This window comes from Triplophysa rosa, unplaced genomic scaffold (assembly GCF_024868665.1).
Source record: "Triplophysa rosa unplaced genomic scaffold, Trosa_1v2 scaffold112_ERROPOS590841, whole genome shotgun sequence".
Lineage (NCBI taxonomy): Eukaryota > Metazoa > Chordata > Actinopteri > Cypriniformes > Nemacheilidae > Triplophysa > Triplophysa rosa.
Window position 1 is genome coordinate 7,380 of NW_026634058.1, and position 23,789 is coordinate 31,168.

The window sequence follows — 23,789 nt, forward strand, 5'->3', positions numbered from 1 at the left end:
AGAGTAAATAACTCTCCTCTTTACTTTATAGTTCAGGAAAATATAATAAAATGATTGTGAAGCTTGAACATAGCAACAGGCCGTATAGTGCGATGTGGAGGTGCATGTGGCTTCAGTCATGTGACTGAACGGTAGGTTGACTGATCTGCTGTGATGTAGTACATATGACAAGCTGCTCAGGGTGCATCTCTCATAAGAGCAATGAAGTAGCATTGAGGCAACAAACGCTCAGCGGTCAGGTGGAATGACACGATTGAAGCAGTGAGTCTGAACTGAATCATCTGAGCAGATCGCAATATCTGCATGCCTCCAATTACTGCCTGTCCGGCCAGTTGTGCGCACACACATGCACGCATGTGCAGATAAAGTACACGCACACACATACACACAAACATTTGGCCAAAAACAGACACACAAGTTATTCAAAATCTTTTACTTCTTTTCTTAAAATACATGTTTATATGTGCAAGCCTCTTATCATCACTTCTTAAAAGGTTTCAAACATGTTTTTTTTAGATAAAAAGTTTTGTCATGACATTCAAGAAGTTATTTAAGCACTATTCTACGTTGTATTCTATTTGACTCACATACTCATAAAACATGTTTCGTCAGATATAAAATGTATATTTCAGTCATTCTTCCGCTATAAATCACAGTTTCAAATAACATCATTATCCTGTGGTTCATCAGCATTTTAACCTCTGAAATGTTCTGCAGGAGGCAAACACATTTAGCCATTTCACAACATTTTCAAATACTCATATGATTCCATCTCAAGGTTTCATTAATTTTCCTCACGATATTTAAGGTTAAGTCAATGATTCAGTATTGAAGATCATTGCTTATAATTGCTCCTGTTTGATTTCAAATGGAAGGCCTACCATAGATTTCATAAACAGGACAGAATAAACATATTGACCCTGAAGTCCTGCAAGAGAACACAGAGAATTATTAATGATGATCCAACCTGGAGTGAATTCACTTCAATTCATTTACAACTCTGCATAAAAAGTGAAGTACATTGAGTGTATAGCTGTAAAGTGGACGTGTTTATCGTCACATTCTTCATGGTCAGGTTGACTCAGAGTGAATATTTGGTGTCAGCGTGCTGGGGGATGGTTGGCTTGAGTGGGGGTTTATAAAGCACATCTGGTTGAAAATGTGGGTGTTTTTAAAAGCAGCTTCTCTTCCTGTACCAGCCAGAGCCGTCGCACGGCTGATTTACGCTCCTCTAATGTCATGGAACAAAAACATGGAAACTGTCCCGTAAACACAGAATTCCTCATAAGTTGAGCGATTATGATTCAGTGTGTGGGGGGGATGTGCACGTGCACACACACACACACACACACGCACGCACACACGCACACACGCACGCACACACACACACACACGCACACACACACACACACACGCACATGCATGTTGGGTTTCCATGTTTTATGGGGACATTCCATAGACGCAATGGTTTTTATACTGTACAAACTGTATCTCATATTCCCTCCCCCTAACCCTAACAATCACACACAACTGTCTGCTCTTTTACATTTTCACAAAAGTTCATTCTGTATGATTTATAAGCTTGCTTCCTCATGGGGACCAAAAAATGCCCCCTCAAGGACAAGGGTTTTGGATATTGCCATCTTTGTGGGGACATTTTGTCCCCATACCGTAGGGTATATGTCTGGTTTACTATCCCCGTGGGGACAGTCCATAGGCGTAATGTTTTTTATACTGTACAAACTGTTTTTTTTTATCCCCTATCCCTAACCCAACCCCTAAACCTAAAGATCATAGAACACTTTTTGCATTTTTAGATTTTTAAAAAATATTGTTCTGTACAATTTATTAGCTTTTTTGCCCATGGGGACCTCAATTTTGGTCCCCACGGTGACACGAGTCCCCATGTGTTGGTGTGCATTCAGGTTTAGGTCCCCACCGGGATATACAAACATGAACACACAAACACAATCCTGAAGTCCATTTATATTGATTTTTTTTATATTCGATCAGAAATAAGTGATTATGATAGAACACAAACGTAGTTTTGGTAATGTTGCAGGCTGACTTAAGTTTTTCTGTTTGGCTGGGAGAAGGAAGCTCTCTGAGTGTGTGAAAGATTAATGCTAACTCCAGATTAGCAATGCTATCACAGGCACTACACTAGAGTGTATTGATTTTCTTTCAGCTCATCTGACAGAAGAAAAGAGAGAGAGCTTTCCTCCTCAGAGATACTGCATGCCGCTTTAACCAACATCTATTTTCTGACAATAAACACAATAAATGCTGGAACCTTGGTCTCAGGCAGAACATTTCGACAGCACAGATTCAGTCATATTCTGTATCTCAAACTTTAGAACGTCACCTTGAGAGTTTAGAATCACTTCTATATCGCTGTACATGAGAGACTTGTGTAGATGTGATGATGTGCTGAAGATCTTGTCCACAGCTCACAGCCTTTGGCATACATATTTAAGGTTTTTTACTTTTGTCTTGACCAGTTTTCATTAGAGTGAAACATTTCTACACTCACTTATGAATCATGTTTGCATGAAAAGTGAAAAACAACAAACAGACTTGTATTCTGAATGTAGGATTCTTTTCCAGACCGCGCTGGTACGCTTTCATGTGAAAACTGTGTACAGTGAGATGAAAAGTTTTACAGTGTGTGTGTGTGTGTGTTTACGTTCTGTATGATGCAGTAAACAAAGAGAGCGTTGTGAGAATGATGAGCGATCGTAACTGTTCTCGAGCTCAAAGATTTTTTATGCAGACACGAGCGGGATCTTGGAAAATCCTCAGGGTGGGACATTAGTATCGGAGTAAATGGCTTTTGTGTGTGTGAGACTGCTGATAGACGTTGCTCTAGTTGTGTCAGAGCTGCGGCAGCGTTTGGGCAGGTGTGTCTTTGGCTCAGACACGTATCACCGCTAAACAATCAACTCATTGTGCAACATCGACATTCCAGCTCCTGCACTTCTTGTCCATCTGAGAGGCACCAGCGAGTGTGATGCTGCACCCGATCTACACCCCTGCCTGCCTTAATTTCCCACTCATTTAAATCTACAAATGTCCTCCAAACTTCCGGTTGATTCTTTTGTCTTTCAGTACTTGTTCAGGTGGGACACATGAAATCTTCTCTCGTCTTGAGTGTTGCATTCTGGGAGTGATATAGAGAGGTGTATTTTGTTAGCCAGGGTTGGGTGTCTGGACAAGGTCCCTAAGCTGTTTTATAGTTAAACCAGCCTTGACTTGTTGGACGGTGACATGTATCTGCTGACTAGCGGGATCAGTGCACTAAGCTGCAGTCTGATGCTTGAAAGACTTTTGGCATGTGCTGGTGCCTGCGTTTTCCACCCTTGACTGAAAGCATATGCTGCGTACAGTGTCAGTGAGACAGGGTTAGTTTGTGTGAATGTGGGTTGCTATATGACTTTGTGCGTGTGTGTCCGTGGCTTCCTGGCTGTTTCACAACCACACACACACACACATCTGGCAGCGCTTGGCTCCTTCAGGTGAATCATGTCTCATGGGAGGCATGTGTGTGTGTGTGTGTGTGTGTGTGATGGAGTCTGCTGTGGCATCTGCAGTGTGGCAGGAAGCATGTGAATTTGTCTCACAGTTAATTCAGACACCACATGCTTTTCTAATTCCACCCCGACACTCCTCGCCCTCTCTGTCACCCCCTCAGCTCTTAAAGGCAAACGTCACACACAAAGTGTGCAATCTTTTGATGGCCGTGTGCGTGCAGCTAATTGGTCGTGACAAAAGCGAAGGGAAGGTTTTTACGAGAAAACAGTTGTATGTTGAATAATGACATGGACATCTCACGACAGAGAGCAACTTTCACACCTGCAAGCCCCAACATACATCAGCTGCCTGGGGCTGCGCATGCCTGCGTTTGTGATCAACAGATAACCACCACAGATAACCCAGCGTTGTGTCTTCAGCTTCTACAAAACCCCTTAAAATGTTTCTACTGTTTCTGCATTTATAGAAGACCGGAACCACAAACTGGACAGAAAAAACAAACCCTAACTGTGTAGAGAAGAGAGAAGAGTCAATGTAGATTCTTCCACATAATCTACATCCTTTCGTCTCTCACTCGCGCACACACACACGCGCGCGCACACACACACGCACGCACGCACACACGCATGCACACACACACACGCACACACACGCACACACACGCACGCACACGCACGCACGCACGCACGCACGCACACTTTGTGAAGATTGTCTCTCTCGTAGTGTGTGTCAGCAGGTGGAGGGAGGAAAAGGGTCACGAGTGTTACAGGAGAATCAAGCAGTGAAGTGAGTTTAATGAAGAGTCTAGAGGACAGAGGCACGAAACACCAAATACGCCCCCATACTGACATAAAGCAGCCCACGTCCACACACTTTTATAAAGGCACCCTGCAATCTACCCTGATCCTATGTGTGTGTGATGGGTTACACCTGCTGGTCAGGTTTTTGTCATCATCTAGATTTTGTTCGAAAAAAATGTTTTGTCACACAACAGCTCATCATTTATGAGTTATGGCATTTAAGGCTATAGGTGGATGATATAACACTGTTTTCAGGCCAGCTGCACATCAATGCACCCACTTGTATTAAATGTGTTAAATACACTCACTGTACTTGTATACATTTTTTATACGTTGTTTTGGTGTGTGTGAAAGGCAGACATGTAAGAGGGTGGATTGTGAGTGATAGCGACAATGACTGGTGTGTGTGTGTGTGTGTGTGTGTGCGTGTGTGTGTGCGCGTGCACCGCTGGGCGCATGGGTGTGCAGTGTTTGCCTGGTAATACTGAACGCTGTCCCTGCTGAAAGATTCCAGAAGCTTCTTCACAGGGCTCCTGGGTCATGCGTTTGTCATCATGACCTCTGACCTCTCAGGCCAGCATGGCAGCAGGAATGCAGAGGATATTTACACTGCTGAAACTGATGGAGTCCAGGTGCCTATTTCCATTTCTCAATTTCTCTCTCTTTTCTCACATCTTTTCCCTATATTTTCTCTACAACTCAAGATCAGACACAAGATCTCTTTTTATTCTTTCTCTCTTTAAACATACTTGTGATATGTAGGTTTATATATTCTGCTTGTATTTTTTGTTTTATAGTATAGAAATCGGTTCATTGTTTACGAGCACAGAGTTTCAATTCTAGTTGTAACGTTGACAAATGAAATCATGGAAGAAAGACAGCGTAAGTATTGTCTGTGTGCTTTTGGCAGCGCATGTGTCCCACCTACACTGTGATGGTTCATCTATCACTCTATCATTCATCTACTGATGGCTTTCTGAAGTGCTCTCTAACTTCTGGAAAGTTTTCCACCCCCCTCCCCTTTTAAAAGGCCATTAAACTGTGTTGTAATGCAAACGGTAATTCTAAAGAGACCAAACAGGTGTCCGATGTGCAGCAGCGTGTCTAATGTAGCTATTACATAGACAACAGCAGATTATCATAAAAGCATCTCTCCTTAATGTGGACTGAACTGATCAATAGCAGACTGGTGATGAGACACAAACACACACACACACTTTAGACTGGACCTGATATGTGCTACATTTTATTAATTCTCTCTAGCAACCTGACACACACACGCACACACGCACACGCGCACACGCGCACACGCGCACACGCACACACGCACGCACGCACGCACGCACGCACACACAATGTACTGTTGATCTTAATGAAAGCATTCTCTTAGAGTTGGGGTTTGCATTAAGGTTTGGGGTTCTGTCTCTACACACATCTGTCAGTGCTTCGCCTGGAGCCCATTTCTGTTCCTCTGTGAGCAGAGAGATGAGAGAGGTCAGAAGTCACCTTGCTCCTCCACAACCATCTGACGTAACATCTCTCTGAATGTTAGGTTAGAATATGAGGACTTCTCATGGCTGACATGGCCTACAGCTTGTTCAAAGACAATATTTTTAGAGGCACTATGAGATAGAAGCCGCTCTCAGCAGTTTTTTGAAGTACTCTCTGCAGGCACAAAGCTTTTACTCGTATCGTTTTGGATTAAAATGATCCTCATTAAAGTACTATTCATCCAAAAACTTATTTCACATGCTTTGTTGAGTTAGGTGCAGAAGTGCTCTATATTTTATATATTTTAACACAACACCAAAATCCCTTAAACACCCCTAAGCTCTTTATACATACTGTATATATTTATCTAAATAAAACGGATATAACTAATAAGTTCCTTCGTGTGAATTAAAAAATAGAGACGAACAGTGAGCAGTTATTCTAATTTCCCCTTTGTATCTGTCTACATTTACAGCCTAATATTAAAAACACATAATATTATTACAATTAAATCAACAACAACCAGTAGAGAATTGATTGCAGAAGTGCATGCGTGTGTCCCAGTTCGCGAACAAGAATCTACCAGTATGAACCAGCGCTCAGTGTCAGACTGCAGACCACAGCCTGGGGCTGAAGAACCAGCGAAACGGATTCTGCCTTTTAAAAAGCTTCAAATCTTACAAACAGCAGCGCTGCAATCCAGCCAATTTCCGCATGTTGATTTGATAAGCATCCTCTGGGTCTCCCTGGATGAGCGAGAACTTCCCATGTGTGACTTCATAAAATTTGCCTCTTACAAATAAAGCTTTGATCTCCTGTAAGTAATACAGATTTAACTGAATATTTCAAGCTTTATTAGTTACACAGTAACAGCTCCTGTCGTTTTGCTTGTAAATTTGCAGTCACGGAGCAGTGATGTTCATATCTCTGAGAGCTAAACAGGCAAAAACCTGTTAAAACCTGCTCGGTAATGGATTAAACACGCAGCATGTTTTTACCTGCTGTGTAATTGATGTATTAAAAAGTTTTTCATTTAATACCACCTCATCAGCACCATAGAGACAATGGTTTATTTCCACACACATTGCATTTCTTAACACAGTGACCGAAAAGCACTTCAGTAAGGTGCTATAGAAATTCATTTCAATGGCTTTACGTGGTTGATGCTTGAGCAGATTCAGAAAAGACAAACAAGTATTTAGAAAAAATGAAATCCAAGTGTCTGTATTTGAAGAAGACCTATGAAAAACACAAGACAAGTTCTTTTAATACAAGATACAAGACTGTGGCGAGCAAACGGCTTTGCAGGATTTGATCAGACACACACTATTCAGTGCCTGAGTGTGTCTTGTGCTGGGCTGCATTGATTTAATGCATTACTCAACTGCTGGGAGAGAGAGGTGAGCTAGAGAGACTGTCTCTCCTGACTGCATTAGGAGCTTCTAGCTTTTGTGATTCCTTTTGATCAAATCTCTGTGTGAGACACGTGTCATGCCCTCTTCCAGCCAGCTGTGAGGGGACTGGCCCGCCACCCGGTGGGGGAGGGGTGTGTGTGTGTTAGAGCTCCTAAGGTGAGAGGCGGGTGGGAGGGTCTCATTCCTCTCTCCAGCGCCCGGCACACACTCATCCCGGACACTCACTCACACACACAGGCCTGTGGACACACAGCAGTGCGTCTGTCGATTGCAGGAGAAAGTGTGTGTGTGTGTGTGTGTGTGTGCGTGTCTGCGTGAGTGTGTGAGTGTGTGTGAGTGATGGGTCTCTCGCAGTAGAACTTGTACAGACAGGAGATTCCGCTGGAATGGCTAACTGCTCAGGAACTTCAGTCTGATCAAAATGTCTGAGGTAAGAACTTTCCTTTACATTAAATAAGAACATGAGAGGTAGATTGTTTGTTAATAAGAGACACTTGAAAAGTTAGAGAAAACCTCCTTTAAAAGTTGTTAATTTCATGAACTGCTTTGCTCTGCGCTGCGCGTATATCATTTTGAGAAACTTTCATGTAGCTTAACTCATAGACAAAATGTAGAAATATGAAGTTATTTATGAAGTGGCATTTTTCAAAAATGGTGTTAAAACGTTCATTTCAGTGATTGTATTAATTTGCCCATTAGATATTCTTAGAGGAACTTTATTTTGGAATTAAAATGTGTCGTCTGGTTGCCCAGTGGGATGTAATTCAAGACAGGAGTATAGGTCTGTTACGGCCATAATGCAACAATTAGCCATGCTGAGTATACGTGTGTGTGAGCAAAAAACGAAAGGAAAGAAAAGAAAACACAAACGGGATATTAAGAAAAGCCTATCAGTGTTTCTTTTGAAGTGAAGGACATATTCATAAAGACTCAATGGAAGATGTTTGTTAATGGACAACAAATTCCACTAAAGCAATTTCACTTCCTGGCAGTCAAAGTATTCTCAAGCTCTCTGTCCCAACGGTGAAGAGCTTGTGTCTCGCAGTGGGACTAAGACTCTGTTTCTGGGCGGGCAAACAGAGTTAATGGCCCTGGGCCGTGAATCCTTTGTTTGTGTGTGTAGCGGGTGTGTACATGTGCATGTGTATTTGTTTATTTGCGTGGTTCATTATACTCATGATAATCTGTCACTGCTGTTTGGTGCTACAGGCCTGAACTGTGATATCTAATGACATGAAATTATTCCTGGTATTTATATTAATATCAACAATATTGCTCTTATTTCCACATTGTACTTCTGGCAGCAAATTGAACTTAAATGATTTATTTTAATAACAATGAGTTTATGTGGATATGACACTTTATGGTAATAGCATTCACAATATTTTTGCAGATATTTTGAGCATTTCATTACTTAAAACTTCAAAGATATTTTCACAGTTACCAAGAAATTAATGTTTGAATTTCTAAATTTTATGTATGTGTGAAAAAATCTGATCTGAAAATCCTGCATTAGATCTGATGTTTGTTCAAAATGAAATCTAATTCAATTTAATTTGTTGGGTATTACATACCTTGAAAAATACAGCAACAAATCAGCCAAAAAGTTAAAAAAGACAAATAATCATTTCTGTTTAGAAACAAAATTGTTTGATGTTTTCTGTTATTGTGAACAATGTTTTGTACTGTAAAAATAAAATATAAATGCAACATAAATTCATAACACTGGAAGTTTTAATGTGAATTTTCAGAGACCTTGCTTTTTTATTTGTGTAAGTAGCCAACTACAGTTTAGTGCTTTCCTTGTCAAATCATTTAAATTACAGCAATAGCAACCGCTTCTAAAAGGAAAAATAAGATCTGGACTATAGTTTCTTTCTTTTCCTTTTTTTAACATTTAGTTCTGTTTAAATTCTGTTGATTTCTATGGTTTCATCATCATTAAGGTTTCTGTGTAATATCTATGTGTTAATATAATTTCATGTAATTTAATTTTAAAAACCGAATTAAAATGCTTCAATTGAAATGGAATTGATTATCCATGTTCTCCAGCAGAATGTAATTTTCCAGAATTTTCCACACATCTAGAGAATGTGTCCAAATACGTTAATAAGGTCAGAGACTTAACACGACATATTTATAAATATGTTGTCGCGATTTTTGTCTAACCCCAAAACTAACTAAAAATACTCTCTGGCTTTTGGATCCCATATGTATGTATATATATATATATATATATATGTTATGTATATTGTACATATGTGTTCTAGCAGTGAGAAAACTGAATTTGTCTCAATATCATTTTATAATGATTGTGTGTTTTGGACAGGCTATTTGCTGCACGGTTGTGAACTGCAACTGCGACAGTTTCAAACCAGGTAAACTGAGACGCAGACTTTGTGAACATTGTAAGCATGGCTGGGTCGCCCACGGTGAGTTTCACGTCCAGTGTTACATTTACCACAAAAACTTCTTTTATTTTTAAACACATTCTAACACTTTCTATTGTCACAGCGCTGTCGGTTTTCTCTCTCACTAATCATTGGCCCTCTAAATACTTTTAATTGTAACACTTTAATTTCTAAAAAAAATACAGATTCCTAACATAGCCTTTCCGACACAAAAAAAATGGATTAAGGTTACTGATGGCAGTTTTTAATTATTTTTATGTACACTGTGATCCCATTACAACATTGTTTGTAATCATGGAAACATGCCCAAACATTGTACAGAAAGTTGACATTGAAATACATATACAACATCTTTAAAAAAAACATATCACACGATTACTTCTGTTTGTTTCACAGCTCTTAGTAAATTAAAGGTTCATCACATGTATCAGGGAAGCCAGGTGGAGATTGTTCACTCCAACGTGGTGTTCGATATCTGCAGTTTGATGCTTTATGGGACTCAAGCAATTCCAGTGCGACTGAAGATCTTGTTGGACAGACTTTTCAGCGTTCTTAAGCAGGAGGAGGTCATTCAGATACTGAACGCGCTGGACTGGACTCTGCAGGACTATATTCGTGGCTATGTGTTGCAGGTGAGCCCCTCATCAGTTCCATTAACAGGTAAACATATTTCGACATGAGATGGTAATTAATGACCTACGCTGCACACTTCTCCTCCAAAGGCCACTATGACCCACCAGGATTTTTTCGTTCTGTTTGCTTATTAAGTATTCAGGTTCATGGTAGTTCCTCTGGTGAAGAATGTAAAGTTGAAGTGCCAGATGAATGCTGTATGATGAAATATTAATTCTGGTTACAACATGAAGCTGCTGTAGGACTTTCAAAGCCTGCTGGCACTCAAGAATGATTACAGGCGGACTGAAAGACTCACCCAGCTCCTCTCTGATCTCCTCCCTCCCCTCCCACTCCGACAGGGAAACCCGCATCATCTAAATGAAGAGAAATGAGTCACTGTGCTGCAGTAATTAGAGCTCTTAAGTCCACATGCATTAGATGTACGGATGACTTGTTGTTTAGCAACTCTGTCAGTCTGTCACGAGTAACGTATTTTAGGGTCCAAATGCAAAAACTGTCCGTTTAATATTCATAATGTAAGCTATATCATTTTGTGTGTGTGTAGGATGTGGCCGGAAAGGTATTGGACCGCTGGGCCATAATGACCTTTGAAGAGGAGATCGTAACGCTGCAGCAGTTCCTGCGTTTTGGAGAGACGAAATCCATTGTGGAGCTGATGGCTCTGCAGGATAAGGAGGGACAGGCAGTTGTCGTACCAACCACCAGAACCAATTCTGACATCCGCAGTTTCATCGAAAGCAGCATGCAGAGTTCTGTGCGGCTCCCAGCTAAAGCCGAAGCACCCGGCTGTAGCAACGGACACCACTTCGAGACGCTAGTGAACAGTATGACCCTTATGCTACCACTGCTGAATTCTGTTCCTGCACCATTCTTGAGCTCGGCCACTGATTCCAGCTGCCAGGAGGCACAAACCAAACACGAGACAACAGAAATAAGCCTTGACGCCGTTGCTCCGTTCAATGCTGGGCCCATCAGAGCAGAGGTGATGATGGACACAGAATCTACAAAAATGGAATTGGAAGAGTTCAATGTGAGTGGAAACTCCTCGCCCTCCACCCCCTGCACACCCTCCATCACTTCTGAAACCACACAGATGTCCCCAGAGAACAAGATGAGGTATGCAGAGAAGAGTGGAACCATGAAGAAAGGTCGTGTATTCTGCAGTGCCTGTGAAAAAACCTTCTATGATAAAGGCACATTGAAGATACACTACAATGCCGTTCACCTGAAGATCAAACACAAATGCACCATTGAAGGCTGTAACATGGTGTTCAGCTCTTTGCGCAGTCGGAACAGACACAGCGCAAATCCAAATCCACGGCTCCACATGCCAATGAACCGCAATAATCGAGACAAGGACCTGCGGGGTGACCTGAGCCCGGGGCAGGAGGAGGAGGCTGACAATGACAAGAGGGAGTTTACTTCTGGCCCAGAGAGCCAGGGGACAGTCTCTAGTTTTGTAATGCGCAACCCAGAGCCCAAAGTGCACAGCTCTTTCTCCGGCATCAGCCAGAGCGGAATCCTCTTCCCCAACCTCAAGACTGTGCAGCCTGTGCTTCCATTTTACCGCAGCCTGGTGACACCAGCGGAACTGGCTCACACGCCGGGCAACCTGCCATCACTCCCATATGTGTCCTCGTCTGTGGCCACCAACGCCTGTCACATGGAGATGAGCTCAGAGCCAGCACCTAAGAAGAAGTCGAGAAAGTCCAGCATGCCGATAAAGATAGAGAAGGATGAACTAGCAGCAGAGGATGTGTCGTCGGAGGAAAGTCCAGCCCTTAGTCCCTTTACAGAAACAGAAAATTGTAATGGTGTTAGCATGGGTTGTGAAACACAGGGCGAACCTGTGGACTGTGAAACTATTAACCGATCCGCACCCCTTAGATCCATCCCCAAAGCACAGAACACAGAACTGGATGCATTTCTCACTCACGAGGACAGTTACATCATCTCGTCATCGTCTTCTCTCATAAATTTGAAAAAGACTCACAACTCCACAGAGAAATCCCCAAAATGTGAAGAACCACCATGTAGTTCACAGCCAGACCGACCCTGCAGCCAGCCAAGCAATTTCACTGTAAGCCATGGTGAACACTGTATAGACAGCTGTAGTGACCCCGAGACCTTCTGCTCAGATGATAGAGTAGAACAGTCTCACCCGTGTGAGATCTGCAACAAGACATTCAAAAACCCTTACAGTGTGAAAATGCATTACAGAAACGTGCACTTGAAAGAGATGCACATGTGCACTGTGGATGGCTGCAATGCTGCATTTCCTTCTCGACGCAGTAGAGATCGGTAAGATGGTTACAGTGAAAATAAAGTTGTAGTTTACTACCAGTAGTTATTTTGTCTTCAGTAAAAACAACTGTTAGATGGATTAGCCAACTAGCACACAGAGCACTCATTTAAAAGGAATATATCTACAACTACATGCAAAATCATGTGGGGCCAAAGGTTCAGAAATGTCTGTTTTAATTTATGCTTCATGCCTTTGAGATAAATGACAATGTGGCTGCATTTTTAATACACAGCTCAAAACCACATGCACACACGCAAACACACAGTATGCATAAGGTGAGCTGGGTGGAGTTACCTAACCCTTACTATATTACTGCATTAGAATCTGTGTACATACATTGTAAAATAGGTGGTTGTGTAAACGCAAAACAAATACGTACGTTGCTTCAATACATAAAAACATGCTACAAAGAAATGCATGTCGGCCTTTTTCAAACTTTTTAACGTTTTTTTCTAGACACAGTGCAAACCTGAATCTGCACCACAGGCTGTTGACCAAAGATCATTCAGGAGCATCATCTTTCCGCAGAGATCATCTAGACTTCCTTGACAAAGAGACTCTGAGCCAGATGTCGGCCATTCTTAAAGGAAGCAACCGTACAGGCCTGGTGTTCCCCATGAGTAAAGCACTGGTGAGAGAAGTAGATTCAGCAGAGGGCGCTCTGGAGGATGAAGCTGTATTAGATTTAAGCACCAGAGGAAGCACTCACTTTTCCTGGGACTCAGATATAGGCAGTGAGGAAGGGCTCCCCCTGGACGACAGCGACGAGAGCTGTGATGGGCTGATCGCTCAAGCGTCTGAATCTCTGCCCTGCCTCAGTCATCAGTCTCATGGCTCATCACCTATAACCTGTCATCTTTGTCAGAAAGTTTACAGCAACAAAGGTACATTCAGGGCTCATTACAAAACAGTTCACCTTCGACTTCTCCACAAGTGTAAAGTTCCAGGATGCAACACAACATTTTCCTCTGTTAGAAGCCGCAACCGACATAGTCAGAATCCAAATCTACATCGGAACCTCGCAGCAAACACCTTCAATCAGGAGTAAGACAAGCACATTTTCACACACAAAAACACACAAAACCACAAACACCCTAATATACAGTCAAGGATTCACTTCTATCAACAGCATTCAGTACTGTATACTGCACATTTAAGAGTACTGGACACAACTGGAAAGAAACATTAATATTTATATTAAAAACCTTTGTAATCTTGAGATGTGGTTTTCCTCTTACAAACTACTTACAATCCTTTCACTGTATTTATTCATTTTTATAGAGCAAGAAATATGACTGAAAAATGATTTCCACAATGTTTGTCACAGGTCTGTAAACACAAAGATGTAAATGATGATGGTAATTGTTCTGCACATACTGAATTATGATCATCTTTTTAAGAGATGCTTGAAAACATTCATTGCTGTTAAAAGTCCCTCGCTCATTATTGTATTTCTTCTCTGCACTTATTCACTAAGCACACACATAAGACCTTTGATAGAGCATTACATAGCATTGGTGAGTGAAAGTAATTTGACTCATCGTGTCCTGCAGTACATTTTCTTGTAGTAGCATACTTGTGTTTGCTTGATGTTCAGGTTTTTTATTACAAAAGAATCAGACAAGCCCTTCTATATTGTTACTGTTGTTTTTTGTTCCTATTGAGTAAGTTATTGTGTTTATTTAGCTATAATTATTCTTGTGGAGACCAAAGATTCATAAACTAATGCTGGGGCCACACCAAAAGATAATCGGGCTGATTTCTCACCTCTTGACAGTCCTAGGTAAAGTCCCGATGATCTTAAACGGCTCTAAAGATGATCTTATCAGATTTCCCTGTGGTGTGATGTGTGGTAAGAGTGAATGAACCTGATCGGAAGAACATCGGAGCTGCCCCGATCGTGAATCTTAAATATTCAACATGTTGAATATTTACGATCAGAAATCCTGATGTGTGGGGGAAACCCTGAGGACAAATGCACAAGAACTCTGCTGATTGTCACGTGGAACAAAACAATACCCCATTAGAAAGCCAGCTGACAGAAGTATAACAACCGTAGTTATCACTTCAACAAACCCTTTTCTTTATTCTGTCAATTTTCTGTCAAAAGCATTACAAACACTATCATCGCAATTACGAATCATTTCAATAAAAACCAGGCTATGTGCAAGTGACGGTAGTGGTTGGAGTCCGAGTGTGCGGATGCTTTAAGGTGGAACAGAAAAAATAGGTCTAGTGGAGCCAGAAGACTCTTTCGGGTGATAATGTCAGCAGCTATTTTTTACAAAACTGTATTAATATTCTTTTTAAATTACTGTGAAGACATAAATACAACAATATTTGAGTTGCAATTATATTTAGTGCTGTGCCACCTTAAATGCTTTAGACGACGCTGCTTGAGCAATTTCTCAACGATGAATAATATTTTTAATATTACATAAAAGGTTATATGTACACGTTTGTTTATATTGAACACATATATAATAAACAAAGCTTATAGTGAAATAATAAATAACTTATTCTGAAATCTCGAGATTTCCTGTGTTCACAGTCAGGGCTCTGATTGAAAATATGTTGGTGTGTGGTGTGCTTTCTTTGTCACATCACAGCGCACCACACATTATGGGAGCAAAATGATTAAATCTAAGATTTTTTCTCCTCATGTTTGTGGTCTCTCACCATTTAAAACTCTTATAAGATTTAAAAAAATATTTTGGTGTGGCCCCAGCATGACAATTTGCAAAACAACGAAAAAAATCGAACCCTTTACTAAACGTAAATGTGTTAATAGTTTAAGTGTGACCGTCTAACATTTTGTAACACATGTTCACTAGTTTAATATGATGTTGCTTTGCTATATAAAGCACATGGTGAGTTAGTTTGGTCAAACAAATGTACTTGGAATGCCTTCGTCCTTATGTACCATGTTTTGCAGAATATGCTAATTATGATTGGCTATTGTTAATGAAAGCTAAAGTTGCATAAGGAGTTCAGTAAGACCTACACATGCTCAAACAAACCTTTTAGACCAAAAACTAGTTTGAATAGAAATAATCCCATTTATATTGATTTCAATGTTTTTTGTTTAGCACGGCAAACAAGGTTATAATATTGGTCAAACCCAGAATCACTTCATTCATGTTTTATACATTTTTTTGGTATATGTTAATAAACAATTGTTCAAAATTGTCAAAAAATATTCAAAAATTTCACTTAAATTGTCTCAGTAAATTGTATAAAATGTTGTGCATATTTCCCAACACCTAAGAATGTTAACATCTATATCCATCTATCTATCTATCTATCTATCTATCTATCTATCTATCTATCTATCTATCTATCTATCTATCTATCTATCTATCTATCTATCTATCTATCTATCTATCTATCTGTCTATCTGTCTGTCTGTCTGTCTGTCTGTCTGTCTGTCTGTCTGTCTGTCTGTCTGTCACTTTTTATACATATTAATATAGACAGGAGTGACAAAAAATTATATATATATATATATATATATATCGATTAAAAAATTATCGGATAATCACACATTTTTTCTGTGATTAATCACGATTAATCGCACATAACAATTATATTTTAAAATATCTTTTACATTTTAATAATTCACATTTAATCTTTAACAGCATCATTTTATGAAAGCTAACATTTTGATATTAGTACTGTAACTGATGTCTCTATTAAATTGATTATTTTAACATGAATTATAGCCATTCAACAGTATAATTGAGAGCTCATGTAGGAAATATACAGAAATTGAAGGACACTTTACAGTCTTTAATGCTAAGTTATAAATTAAATGCAGAAGAATTCTCATTAAAGCTACAAAATCACATTGATTTCTTCTTTTATTTTGTTCTTTGATTAACATAGTGACACGTTTAAGAACGCGGCCCCTTTAAGAGCCGTCTCAGTACGCAGATCTGACCGTCACCGCACTCCCATTTTCACAACACTTTGCATTCATTTAAGATTTTATTTTACACTTTGAAGTCTGTGCTTAAGAAAATGCTAGACAAAACGGGCTTTCTGACATAATCTTGTGTGGTTTTATCCATTCAAGCACGAAAGAGAACTTAACACGGATGCGTCTGACAGAGATTCACCGACGCAGCCTTCAGCCCGTGACTGTATACACCAGACTGGACCTCTCGTTGCGTTTTGCCGTGTCCCACAGTTTAGAAGCTGTCTATCTTCATTGAACGCGTCAAAGCAACTGTTTAAAATCGCGCTTAAGTGGTTTAAAAGCCTGTACACGAATAAGAGCGTGATTACATAATGTAACGCTAGACAAAGGATGTCAAAACAAACGGATGTTGCGTTAATTGCGATAAATATTTTCTCACGCGTTAATTTGAAAAAATTAATCGCATGCGTTAACGCGTTAACGTTGACAGCCCTAATATATATATATATATATATAGAACACATGTTATTATTGCAACATTTTTAAAAAGTACATTGATGAAACTAACAAGTAATATTTGACTGCAGGTTTGCAAACCCTACAGTACAACGTCTTGCGGTGCTGTCCCAGAAAGGGAAAAAATCCCTGTCACGCACTTCTCCAGATGTGTTCCACGACTCTGGAACGATCTCCCTCTTGCCACAAGATCAGTGGATTCTGCAACTGTCTTTAAGAATCGGCTAAAACACATCTATTCCGTCAACATCTGACCCATTAGTACAGTTTTCTACTTCTTTTCTGTTTTCCTACCCCCCCCCAAAAAAAATTCTTAGCTTGGTATACTGTGATAGGGACTAGTTGTACTGCACCTATGCATTGTTGTAATTTTGTTGCACAAATTGCTTCTACTGTTTTTCCCCTACTTTGTACGTCGCTTTGGATAAAAGCATCTGCTAAATGACTATACATGTAAATGTAAATGTATAAAGCAAGCATCACATTTGTAAAATGTATACTACATAGACTGCAGGTTTGTAATTGGTTTCAACATAAAAAGAAAATTGAATGAATAGCAACTACATCAAATATGATATTATATATATTATGGTTATTTCCAGTATATACATGACACATTTAATCATTCCAGATTACATTGAAATTAACCAAAAGACCAAGGAAGAATGATATAAAACCAGAAAAATATACTACACGTAAGAATTTGTGAAAAAAAACCAGTGGTGTAAAGTATTGGAGTAAATGTACTTAGTTACTTTACTTAAGTATCTTTTTGGCTACTTTGTAGTTGTACTGAGTATTAAAGATATTAGCAACTTTTACTCTCTACTTAACTACATTTTTGAACAAGTATATGTACTCTTTACTCCACTACATTTGTAATGACTAATGCAGTTACACATTACATTTTGCATGGCACCTATCTTATAATTAATATTGCCATTTACAGGGTAATGAAGGTACTACAATCTTGTGGATTTTGCCCTAACTTACAAAAACTTGTCAACATGGCTTCTTTATATGAATATGAGTGCAGTATCAGGTAGATGTCAATCACTGGCGGTTTATACACGGTTAGCCCTTACACGCTATTTCTACAGTAATATATTGGCAACACTGTTGCCAGCTAGTTGCTGTAGGTCACACATCTACAAAAGCTCTTATTTTTAAAACTAACTCTTCCTAAATGTGCTCTAAACATGTTTGCTCAAAATTTGACCATGTGGTGGGACTATTGCCATGAAGTGATGTAAACCAGTAAAAAGAATGTATAGTATTTCAATTTTCAAAAGTGGTCTCACACTATATAGACAAAATATTAACCTATAGAATGAGTCGGACACAGAGAAATGAACAATCCACATATGAATCTCAACAATGGTGACAATCAACTGAACAGCTTCATGCTGCAATGCATGCTGGGTACATAGTACAAAACTCATTCATGATTGTTTGTCACCATTGATGAGGTTTGTATGTCAAGTGTCTAACTGTGTCTCAATTGCAAAGAAAGATTTTCTGACAGAGATCTTTCCATTATAACATGTAATCACTTTACCAAACATATCTTAATAAATCTTAAATGCTATATTATTATTATTTAATGATTGAATTCTTTCAGATGTATCTTCAGTTACTAAGCAAACATAAAGTTGCGGTTCCTGTAAAGTCCCTTTCAGTGTTATTGTATAAGTGTACATTTTAAAGCTACAAGAAAGTCAAAGAGTCCAACCAAAGCAAACACTGATCGCCATAATGGTGACTTAAAACATAATTGAACCACTATGAACTCGAGTTAAATCTCAATAAGATCTTACACAGATGACAGAAATAAAGTGAAAGTGGTGTCTGTAATATGTGAAGATGTTATTGATGTTTGTGTTTAATTCTCCTCTGGTGAAATCTTGACAGATTTATTGTGTTCATCTGTTATTTACACTTGTTCATCTAAGACTGTGTGACTTAAGTGCGTTAATAGATTCTTTATAATGTATCTTCAAACAGCCATTGCAGTAGTTTACTGTAAAACACCTACAGTAACTAGCAGGCAACAGTGTTGCCAATACAGTATATTACTGTAGAAATGGCAGGTAAGGGCTAACAGTGTATGTGAAATGAGGACATGACTGCAGCTGGCCATGAGGCCCAAACCAGCATGTCCAGTGCAAAAAGGCTTTGACTTTTTGATTTTACTTAACATTACTTTATTTATCCGTTATATTGAAGAGACCTTTTTGAAGGACTTTGGTTTACTTATGAGCACTTGAGCTTAAATGAGACTTGGGTGTTTGTAATAGACGTACAGTAGGTTATGATGTCGGCCATGATTTGTTGCAATTTTGAGGTGTTCAGTCTTATTATGATTTAAGAAATTAAATGCGATTGCTCTCCTCACGAATCGACTGTTTCTAGTTTTTCACTGACATGTCTCTTAAGTGTTGCGGACTAGTGCTGCTTTGAGCCTATACATTCAGTATGAGTAAAATACTCAAGTACTGTTCAAATCAGATACTCAAAGACTTTTACTCAAGTCGTTTTGAAATTGGTGACTTGTAACTTGTAATGGAGTCATTTTCACTGCAAGGTATCTGTACTTTTACTTAAGTATGGTTTTCAGGTACTCTTTACACCTCTGAAAAAAACCATAAATTGTACGTAATATGTTCATTAGAATTAGAATTAGCGTTTCATTAGCGTTTTCAGTCCCCCAAACGCCGTTGTCGTGTAAACGAACAGACAAAACGGATAAAAACATTTACGTTTTTAGTTGAAAACGGTGTGGTGTAAACGGCCTCTAAAACATAATGTCAGCAGTCTCCCAGAAAGCAAAGGTACATCTAGTAGTAGAGTAATGTGGAAATAAAATCTTGGGAGAATGCATACTTAACCGTGAGAGACAGTTCTCCTATGACACATTAACATGACATTGATGAGAATAGAGAGAATTTAAAAATAGCTTCTGTTACATATGATACATCAACAGGACAATTGGAGAGAACTCTTACTGTCCAGTTGAGGTTTCTCACCCAAGTGTCTCTCTCATGGTGATGGTTACTTCCAGCTGCAGGTAGCGCCTGGGTTACTATGAGGATCGTCTCAGACTGACATGACGTCATGATCTGTAGAGCATGTCATTCAATTAAATTTATACTTTAGATTTACAACACAGAAAAAGTAAAACAAAGCGGTGGAGAAAGAATCTCTCACATCAGGCCATTAGCGCACTTCTGCTTAATAGTGCAAGTACAAAACACAAACATGAACTTTTATCAACTGTCAATAAAATCATGCATAGATATACAATAGCACAAGCTCGGATAACAACCACCACGTCCACCCTTGTCATTTGTTGTGCTACATCATGTGTAACAAACTGCGTTACCTGCTCCTGGGCACATACTGCGGGGCTGATGGAATGCTTCTCTCTCCTTTGTCAATAAGGTAATGTCAAATGTTAAAGTAATGTTTTAATTGCTGTTTGCCAAAACTACGATTTTCTAACATAAAACCGGACTCTGGATAACTGGATAGTCTGGATAACTTCCAATTGCCAATCAACAGAGCTGTTGATAAGTAATACAAACACATTTGATTTATTTATGATTTAAGGTTTACATGAATTGGTTTACATGAAAACCAACAAAACAACATTTTAAGTACTAAACTAAAATATTTGTATTATAACTCCCCTGATAGCACACATACATCTGGCAGACATCTATTTGATGTCTGCATTTACATCTGCAAGACATATTTTTTTGATTGTTTGCTCATCTGCAATACATCTCTGAGATGTCTCCTGGCAGTTGTCATATAGACATCTAGAAGATGTCCGTAAGATGTTTATGATTTAGAATGGATGTAAAATTGCTCTTTCTAAGACCTTTATCAGATGTTTTTACAAAGCAGATGTTTTCCAAATCTCCAGATCTTTAACAGACATCTTAGAGGCGTACCTGTGCTATTCAGGTCGATGGGTCTATTCCTTATTGTGGGCGGAGCTACACCAGACCGTCCATTGGCTACGCTGCTGTCTAACCGCAACAAGAGCACATTTCTCTGCAAACAGTTTTCTTAACGCATTTAAGGCCGGATGTACTAACAGCATTTACCAAACACAATGAAATTAGCACTGAAAAGGCGTGGACACAGCTGTTTTTGTGACTGATGTAATATGCATTTGTAGGAGTCTCCTCTTCAAACTTTATGGGTGGAGAGTATTTAAATGAATCACGTAACGCAATTTACTAATGTTTGCTTTCATCATTTTAGTGGTATTTGACAGGTTTTATTTAACGCTCAAAAAAGCATGTCTTAAACCCTGCACTAAGATGCGCTGCTGTTGATAGATCGCGTTGGTCATTATGGGAATGAGATATTAGGCTTGTTTGAGATGCACCTTGCCTCGCCTGAAAAGAAGACGAGAGTAGGCGCCAGTAGAGAGGGGAGGAGTGAAAACAGCGCAGGCAAGACGGACACTTCCCAAATCGCGCTGTCGAGTCGACTGGAAACGTCAGCAATGTAATAGATCGCGTTCACGTTTTTTTATCGCATTTTTCTTGGGTCAACTGCAGTTTAAACGTGAGAAATGTTCTAAATCGTATATTAGACAAACTCTCAACCATGTCAAGGCTGAACAAAAGAATTTAGACATGTTCTTTGACAAACGAATGCTTAAACTTAGAACCTCCTATTTCAAGTTTCCAGTTTACCCCCCCCAAAATATATATACACATTTCAAAATTGTATGTAATATTTATCCTTCTGGGGAGTTCCTATATTGTGTAAATTCTGTAACTCATTTCCAGAAAACACAGACCCTATTTTTTCAGAGCATATTTTTCTTTAATTCCTGGACAAAGTGCAATAATTGTGGTTAAATTAGTCAAATGTTGTGAATTATAAAAAAATGTAATATGGAAACGGTGAAAAAGGAGGTCAAACTTTTTTTTAATATTAATAACTTACTTTTGTTAGCTAAGAATTTAATTCCCAAATGTAATTTTTAAAAATTGTTTGTAGTATTTAAGAATGATTTGGGACAATATTTTAAAATGCTGTCAAAAGCAAATAATAAAAATCTGGAATTTTGTTAGATTTATTCGATAATATAATAATATTTCTTGTTTTGAATTTATTAATATGGATGGATTTAACATTTTGATTTTTTTTTCTTTCTTTGTTGTCTTTGTTGTTTTGTTTGTATTATCTTTTATTATTTTTTCTCGTCTGTTTTTTAATGTAAACTGTATACCATCTTTGGAATTGAATTGAATTATACTTGAATAAAAAAGCGCTTTTTATCGCAGATGAAATCTATGCAATTGAATTGCCACTGCTTTTACATCAAGGTGCATGAGGACTATATATTTCACCTTGGTGTGTTTTTTTCCACATATAAATCTCAAAACCTACTTTAGTTAATGGACTTATTAATGGAACACTTAAGAAAAAAGATATCAGCTGACATTCTCGCCCAATGAACATTTAAGCTGTGTCGTCATCAAGTTGTTTACCATCATGCTTTTCATCAGCGCAGTCGGTGGCGAGCAACCGCGCCCGACTGAAGAATCCGATACAGCCGCCTGGCCGTCGCGAGAGTTTTTTGACGCACGTCAGCATGACATCAGAGCAAGGCGGACGTAACTCGGACACATTTCTTACCGGCATGCATCTCGCGCTGATCACCGGTGATCGGTTCTGCGCAGAATTTGGCCATCTCAAACGAGCCTATTGTGCCTGACTGTTTCTCAATATGCGTTGTTCAGTGTCTTGAGTCCTCGCTCTACGTCATCAATAACCGTCAAAAGTCCGGTTCCAATACTCAAGAACGCATGAAAGTACGCGGATGTGGTCTCGATATCAAGGATGCATCGTTTGCAGCCTTGCGCGCATACGGAATCCGCTTGAAGTCCCAGAAGTCAATGCTGCACGTCTATCCAATTTCAAATTCACAAGACCGGTCTCCACAAGAACACAAGTCCGTCCTTTGCGTTCTTGGAATTGAGAAATGGCCCCTGTGTTTTTTAATGTGTGCCTTGTTATTAAATCACCCGCAGAAATGTTCACTCCCATTTCCGCTTCTTTGAAATTGCGGTCTCGCGCTATTTTTCCCTGTTTGGTAAAGCTGGCTCAAAATCATTTGCATGGCAACAAACTAGGGCTGCACAATAAATCGCGATTAACATTAAATATTGTGTAAATCGACCTATGTTATTGTAAAGTCTGCGATTATGTTTCATGAGCTGTTTGTCCGTGAAGCATGGGTCTGTGATCGGTAGGAAATGCTGCATGATCTGAACGCATTGCGAGTTTGAGTCATTTATAACGTGCATTTGAAAAAGCGCTGTCAAACATCATTATTATAAATATAGTTTATTGTTGTGAAAATACCTGAGGAGACCTGAAGAACAGCAATAGAAAGATGCCCATAGGCATTTTCTGGAACTACGTGTGTTGTGATACTTTTGCGGCATATATTTGCAGTTAGGGTTAGAGCGCCCTCTGGCTTTCAGATGCAGCAGCATTTAACAGTACTTCACTGTCGAGCTGCGCAAAAAAACAACAACCCCAGACAACCGCCAAACCGTGTGCGGTTTATTTTCAATTGATCGTGCAGCCCTACAACAAACCAATGAAAACGTGCAACAAAAGTGTCTAGCCATAGCAATACAGCGCAAGCGCAAAAGCTGCTGAGAATCTGCTGAACCTCCCGTTAACTAGAGCAGATCTAAAGAATATTAAGTATAAAGTTCCGAACTCCTT

General features: G+C 39.3%; 1 protein-coding gene across 2 annotated transcripts; it reads left to right on the top strand.

The window, feature by feature from the left end:
* The first annotated feature begins 7,215 nt into the window (after nucleotides 1-7,215).
* Nucleotides 7,216-18,600, top strand: bnc1 (basonuclin 1). 2 transcript variants are annotated; one of them, XM_057326599.1, is made up of 7 exons: nucleotides 7,216-7,393; nucleotides 7,475-7,667; nucleotides 9,567-9,669; nucleotides 10,045-10,280; nucleotides 10,829-12,585; nucleotides 13,046-13,633; nucleotides 17,096-18,600. In XM_057326599.1, exons 2-7 carry the CDS (start codon nucleotides 7,659-7,661, stop codon nucleotides 17,250-17,252), a joined length of 2,850 nt encoding a protein of 949 aa, XP_057182582.1. In that variant the 5' UTR covers nucleotides 7,216-7,393; nucleotides 7,475-7,658; the 3' UTR covers nucleotides 17,253-18,600. The 2 variants fall into 2 exon arrangements, with proteins under 2 accessions (XP_057182582.1, XP_057182581.1); XM_057326598.1 differs by lacking the exon at nucleotides 7,216-7,393 and having other exon boundaries at nucleotides 7,413-7,667.
* Nucleotides 18,601-23,789: the final 5,189 nt, after the last annotated feature.

Excerpts from the sequence above, each read along its gene's own strand:
- bnc1 (XM_057326599.1), top strand. Across the intron at positions 12,586-13,045 it reads TCTCGACGCAGTAGAGATCG|ACACAGTGCAAACCTGAATC; the intron begins GTAAGATGGTTA and ends GTTTTTTTCTAG. Across the intron at positions 13,634-17,095 it reads GCAAACACCTTCAATCAGGA|GTTTGCAAACCCTACAGTAC; the intron begins GTAAGACAAGCA and ends ATTTGACTGCAG.